General features: G+C 35.9%; 1 protein-coding gene across 1 annotated transcript; it reads right to left on the bottom strand.

Annotated features, from left to right (window-relative positions):
- Window positions 1-320: 320 nt before the first annotated feature.
- Window positions 321-944, bottom strand: LOC147800067 (uncharacterized). The gene is made up of 2 exons (XM_087133802.1): window positions 709-944; window positions 321-474 (listed from the first exon to the last, which is right to left on the bottom strand). Exons 1-2 carry the CDS (start codon window positions 942-944, stop codon window positions 321-323), a joined length of 390 nt encoding a protein of 129 aa, XP_086989928.1.
- Window positions 945-6,698: the final 5,754 nt, after the last annotated feature.

The raw sequence follows: 6,698 nt of genomic DNA, 5'->3' as shown, positions 1-6,698 counted from the left end.
TAAGCACTGAACACATTGTAATTGTACTTACTGAAGCAATGTAGATGGCTTGAGGTATTCCTTTCTGCTTTTTGTGAGACAACACAACAACCACATAGTCTCCTTGCTTGGGTATTGCTCTGTAATGACAAACCGTTCATTATGCCAACATTAGGAAAAGGTGCTTGTTTTGCCCATTTTCATTCTTTCCCAAAGCTGGGTTGGATATGTTAATGTTTCCCATGTACATGTAAATAAATGTTTTCCATTCCAATAATTAAATAAGCTAAGGCCTTCCTCTTTATTGATGTATGCTTCTCAGCTAGTCCGGAACACACCACTTAGAATACTGCTGGGTGAAATTTGTCATCCAACTGTAACCCGGCTTCCTTCAATGCCATATGTTTGTGAGGACTAGCTTTAGATATAAGATCTACAGCTGTGTTGGCATAATTTTCTGGTGTCTTTGGCATTACTTTCTTCATTCTCAGATAGCTTTGTTTCTGAGCAGATCTTGATCTGTTATCTTCTTGAAGATGAACCCCCAGTTCATTCATCTTGTTTTGAAGTCTATCCTCTCTTTCTTTCAGGCATTTTTCTAGCTCTTTCTGTTCCTTCTTCTTCACAATTAGTTTGTCCTCTTCCCATTTGAGCTTTCTCTTCCAAGATACCTTCTCAGCATATGTTTCTCATCATTTTCTCATTATCTCTTGTTTCTTCTTGTCTTACATTTGAGCTCTCTGATTCTGCTTTCCCAACCTTTCTTTCTCTCTCTGACACCTGGTTCTAGGCTTTTTTGGTCTCACTCCCTTTTCTACTTCTTCCTTTTGTTTTGCTCTCATATTTCTCATTGTGGCAGCAGCTGAAGCATTATTTCTTTTCTTTCTCTCTCCCAACTTTTTGAATGTTTTCCTTTCTTTGTCTGACAGATTTTGCTTCTTCAGATCATGTTCAGCAAGGGACATATTCATTCTGTCAAGCTTGTTTTTTGTTCTGTGCTCATAAAACAACATCTCATATCTCTCTGGGTCATTTGGTTTCATTTTATCTCTCCAGTTCTGTGATTTTGATTTGTTTTGCTTCTCACTTGCAGGTGACTTGAAAATACTTGATCCAGCAACACTGCTTGACTGCTTGTGGGATTTACTCCCTGTCTTTTTACTTTTAATCGTTTTAGTTTGCTTTTTACCACTCAAGACCTTTTTGTTTCTTTCTTCTTTTTCTGTTTCAAACATGACCTGGGCCCTTTGTTATCATCATCTTTCCTTTGCCAGCATCTTATTCTCAGTGAAAATGGGAGTGGCATGTTGATACTTGACATCTTTCCACAAATCACCTACCAAGCAAGGAAAACATGACAAGAATAACTCACAGTGTACTGTAATACTGTAATAATTACTCACAGTAATTCACTGAAGAATATACATGTATTCATAAAGAAAGAAATAAAAATCTGCCACCTTGCGTACAGCAAAAAAGAAAACAATATAATTAAAATAAATTTCCGCTCACACCTAAACTTCGTTTCAGAAATCGCGATGTTATAATGTGTTGCAAGAATATTTTTCTGATGCAAAAAGTTCAACAAATCAACATACACATACATAACCAATAATGAATGGACAAAAATAATTGCTCACCTGTGTCAGAAAATGGAACATTCCATTCAGTCGTATCACTGTGAAGCGTTGTTAGAACTTCTACGGAGAGGATCAAAATACAGGGATTACAACACCTTAAAAAAATCAACATTCTCAACCAAATGTACATACTGAAAAACTCTCATGAAGTGGTGGTCCTTTGAGGTTATTTTTGGGATTAATGAAGCCACCAGATTGAAAGACAACTTCGACTGATCACACATCACAGCGATACAAGTTGGATTCGCGTTACTATCATGGGTGTGTGTGGTTGATAGCATTGGATGGATTTACTATCCCAATGATAAAAATTCATGAAGTCTCATTCCTTTTCCCCGTTTGTTGCATAACGATAAAAAGGAAGCACAAATTGCAAGGTAAAAACTGACTTTATTGAGAAATAACGTAGCTCAACTGCTTGCAGTTCACCGAAGTTCATTACACCATAATCGTGACACGAGAAATGGGAGTCACATGTACATTCACAGCAGTTAAATCTGGAATGCTCAACGACTGAATGTACCGAAGTTTTTTAAGTTTAAAGACAGAAATGGTTCAAAGCTTTATTTCATTTATACACAGCAAGAAAAACCAGATTACAGAATTTCTTTGAGATAAGTTATAGAAATCATTCGTACCTTGTTACATAAATAACACCGTAATAACACATTACCCAAGTGCAGTCCTCCTTGCCTGGGTCTGAGACACAAACATGGCAGCTCACTTAACTTCACAGATTCTTTTTTTTATTGAGACCTCCATACAGTTTAAACTTTGGTCAAGGGAAATCAAAACATTAATGTTCAAACTCTTTAACTGACAACTGACCAAACCAGACCATTTTACTATTCAGGATAGATGCAGTCTGACAAAAAGACAGGAGGACTTGAAATATCTTCAAAGTCAGACTTGGATAAGAGTTTGAACTGAAAATTGTGAAAATGAATCAGAATTGGTGCTTCCCTTAGCTTGAAAAAGATGCCCTCCTTGTCGGCTCAACAAGTGTCCTTTACTTTAAAGACATTCTGTGTGGGACCTGCTTGTTCTGAAAAATCTAGCTTAACTTTTTGACTGGAGTCACCCTGCCAACCTCTAGGAGAATGCCAACAAATCAGTAATGAAGCAAGCTGAAGTGAATGGCCAACTTTAAGTCTGTGTCTAGCAAGGTCTTAGTCTTTTTGACAGTATGAGGCTGGGATGAAGTAGATGGACTGTGAAATAAGGCCTATTTTTGGCCCTTGCTAATTAACACAAAGCTTTAATTCTGCTGACCCTAGCTGTTTGGAATTTTGTACCAAGAAAGAAAATTGGGAAAAGCGAGGAATTTTCTACCCACTTTTTCCTTGATTGACCGACCACAGATTTGTATACACGCATGAAATAGATAAAAAGCTTAATATAAATAATCTAGCAGATATCAGATTGTAACTTTGAATGAGATATTTCCTTTGTTTTAACGAGTAGAACTGGCACAGATACAGCGTATGCACATGATGAACAGCCCCTCCCCCACTTAAGGCCAACAGACATGGTGCAATAACACATACATGCATTACCAATGACATTAACATGACATGCTTCATTTGGGTTATTCCATGAAGTTTGGGCTCAAAATGTGACATTGAAGCCAATATTTCAAGTTGGGTTAAGAAGCCGTTTAATAGCAATTCGTGTTTGGCCATCTCATGCAGTTAATCAAAGAAACATACATTTTGCAACATTTTACCCTCAAAAACCAATCCAGGCACATCACTGCAGGACAGTGATGGAAGTCACTGATGTAATGGGGGACGTCATTTCAAAATTGTAAGATATTGTAAAATTGGTGTGTTTATCTTTTAAGGCTTTTTATTTGTTGTTTCAACTCCTAATTATCTTCACATTAAAGACCCCCAAAATGTATTCCACTGCTGACTCGCACTCTGGAGTAAATGAAACACAAAGTTTGCAAAAGTTCAGGTAAATCCAACTCACATTCAATTCAATGTAACAAGTTTTTACCACAATTAGTCAACCCAAATAATCAAGTAATGGTAGCATTCAAAATGAACTGGGTACAAAGCAGTTTCAACAAAACGGGTAATGAGATTAGTAAGAAACGGCAATGATATCACATTTCTATTCTCAAAATAACATCACTGATGTCATATTTGTATGTGAAGACGTCGCGTCTTGATAAATCAGAGTACAATAAAACTTTGTCTGCCTATAAGTGGGAATGTAGCTCCATATTGTACAACCTAATTAAGCCTAGCTTATAATCCATTTAAACAGTGCACACATTAAATTTTAGCGAAATTAATATTTTAGGCCAGCAAAAATCACTGATGTAACAATATTCATAGGGGACGTCATGTTTTTAACTTGCCCTAAACAGTGAAGGTAATGATGTGATCATGCCAAATTCTAAAACTATTTAAATTCCTATTTATTTCTACATCATGTTCTTTTGTTGTGTTGTTTAGGAGTATGTTTATTGAAAGAGAATCAAGAAACTGATTCAGGCTAATACATGTCACTAATGGTACAAGATATATCAGGGGACGCCACATTTAAATTGTCACAAGCAGCAAAGGTAAGTTCATTCTGAAAATGTTGTTCTCAAGTTCATTTTTTTTTTCATCCCATGACAGATTGAAGGTTCTTTTTCATTCTAATTCCAATTTACAAGTTGAGAAAATCCATTAAATGTTACCACCCTGCATTTTGTGTGCTCATGCAGCCATTCCAAATCATGCTCTGCTCGTATAATTTCACTGTCTTATTATACTAGATGGACATCTTTTTATCATTTTATTACATCACTCATCAACTCATTTTGAAGTACAACTATTCTAGATGAGACGTGGGGTGGATTCACTTTGGGTTTTGACTTGATGGGTTACAGGTCTTGTGTTGTAAATGTTAGTATGAAAACATTAAATATTTGAATGGTTGTATTGTTGTATGGCAGTTCTTGTTGACTTTTGACATTTATCATTTCTCTAACATTGTTTCAAAAGTAACACTGTTCCTACTAAACAATACATGATATTTCAATTGACAATGTACACTGTACATGTATTATTTTCCAGTTGAGGTAAAGACTTCTGGCCCCCAGCTGAAGAATGTCTTGTACATTCCTGCATACTTAGTTATTCTTCATGCAGGAGATCCACCAGAAGTTGCCTCCTAACACATTAACCAAGGATCGAAACAGCTTTGGCATTTAAATTACCAGTGTTCTTGTTGCAATCCAAAAAGACTTTATGACTTAATAAGAAGTTACATCATATCCTTCCACTGGAAAATAGATTTCAACACGAAAAATTCCAATATTCAAATGCTAAAGCTGTCCTGGGGTTTCCTCAGTTTTTCTCCTCACTACTTCAGTGGTGTGATTTCTACATAGAATTCAAAGCTTCATTTGCTTCAGTCATGTTAAATTTAGACAATAGTCTTGCCCCAACAGGAACTGGTAGTGGGGAATCCAACTTTGTTACAATATCGCATCTTGGCTGTACATACACTGTCATCACCGTCTGGCCATGTGTATAGTGGGTCATCCTTCTTTGCTTTCTTCATGTATGTAAGGCTGTAGGAGCCATCTTCTAGCACTGATGTCACCTTTAATGCAAGGATAAATAAAAAAAAACATGTTAGAATCTGCCATTACTGTTGTCACCTTGCTTTGGCTAATAAAACAAGGTTGAGTATACCAGAAAGTACCCATTAATTTTATTCAGCATGGTGTATAAAAAGTTAACTAATATAAAGAAATAATTACCCGCGCCACATGCAAACTTATCAGACTTTTTTCTTCCGGCACTTGGTACCCTCACTGCTACAAAATCATCAACATGTGGAACATTGGTATCACCTGTAATGAAAACAATAACAATGATGCATCATCAGCTGTAGAAATGTCTTTTGGAAAAAAAAAGTACAATACGTTACATAATCTATCTGGACAAATACGTCTGTTCACTGGGGTATTTAATGAGAGTAAATTTGAAAACCAATTCAACTTCTGTATTTCACTCACTTCTCTTTCAAATTGTTTGAGTGTCATTTCTTCTATGCACTGCCAAGGGGCACATACATGTACAAATGGTATTCCAGAGATGCAGGTACAAGTCACACTCCTCTCAGTTTTCTTTGTTCAAAGTAAAATTTAATAATACTGATAAAGTTACATGTAAGCAAAAATCAAAAACTGATGCGCTCAGTTTGGAAATGAGAAATTATTTGTTGGCAAACAGTTATCGGAATGACATGGTTTTGGTAAAGCAGTTTGCATGGTTTTTCCTCCATGGTTGTATATGTACGGTACACGATGCATTTTTTCCAACAAATTGTTCACAAGTAGTCTGCATTTATTACCTGAACCATGGAGCTATTAAAAGCACCAAGCCTGTGATACAGTGTATTTGATTTCTAATGGCCTCAGTATCCACAATTTCACACAAGCAAACAGTTTGACAGAAACTTTTTTGGGGGAGGGAACTTGCATCCTCCATTTAAAAAAAGACAAGAAAGTAGTTTTTTTACATGGCCTTACAAAACAGAAAGTACAAATATAACCGGTATTTTAGGATCCAATCATTATAAATAAATGTATATAGGCCTACATAAGCCATTGCATTACACGATAGAGGCAAGGCACATCACCACAGGTTGATTTGTACATGATTAGGCCCAACAGTTTGTACTGTAGAAAATGCACATTATACACAAGCGTGTGTACCGACATAACAAAGGGGATGTTAACATATGTTGCATTAGTGACGATGTGCATAATGGTGACTGTTATCTCAACAACAAAAAGAAAAAAAAAGAATGAATATTTTAAGTAAAGAGCATTTTAATATACATGTGCTTGTTTTCAATCACAAACAAAGTAAAAAAACGACCTAGTGTCATTTACATAAACCGAGTCCTGACGTAATAGGGACGACACATTCTCAAAAAGAATTGTTACGTCAGTGTGTCCCTCACCAAGATTTCTTACATTTAAAGAATCTTATAATTTTGTCATGGCTCATATTGTTAAAATGTTTTATGAAATACAGAAAAAAATTTAAACGATCTCATTCACCC

This window comes from Acanthaster planci, linkage group LG02 (genome assembly GCF_054643075.1).
Source record: "Acanthaster planci isolate LZ-2023a linkage group LG02, COTS_SCS, whole genome shotgun sequence".
NCBI classification, from domain to species: domain Eukaryota; kingdom Metazoa; phylum Echinodermata; class Asteroidea; order Valvatida; family Acanthasteridae; genus Acanthaster; species Acanthaster planci.
The sequence above is the reverse complement of the archived record's forward strand: the minus strand, read 5'-3'. Positions and strand labels throughout refer to the sequence as shown.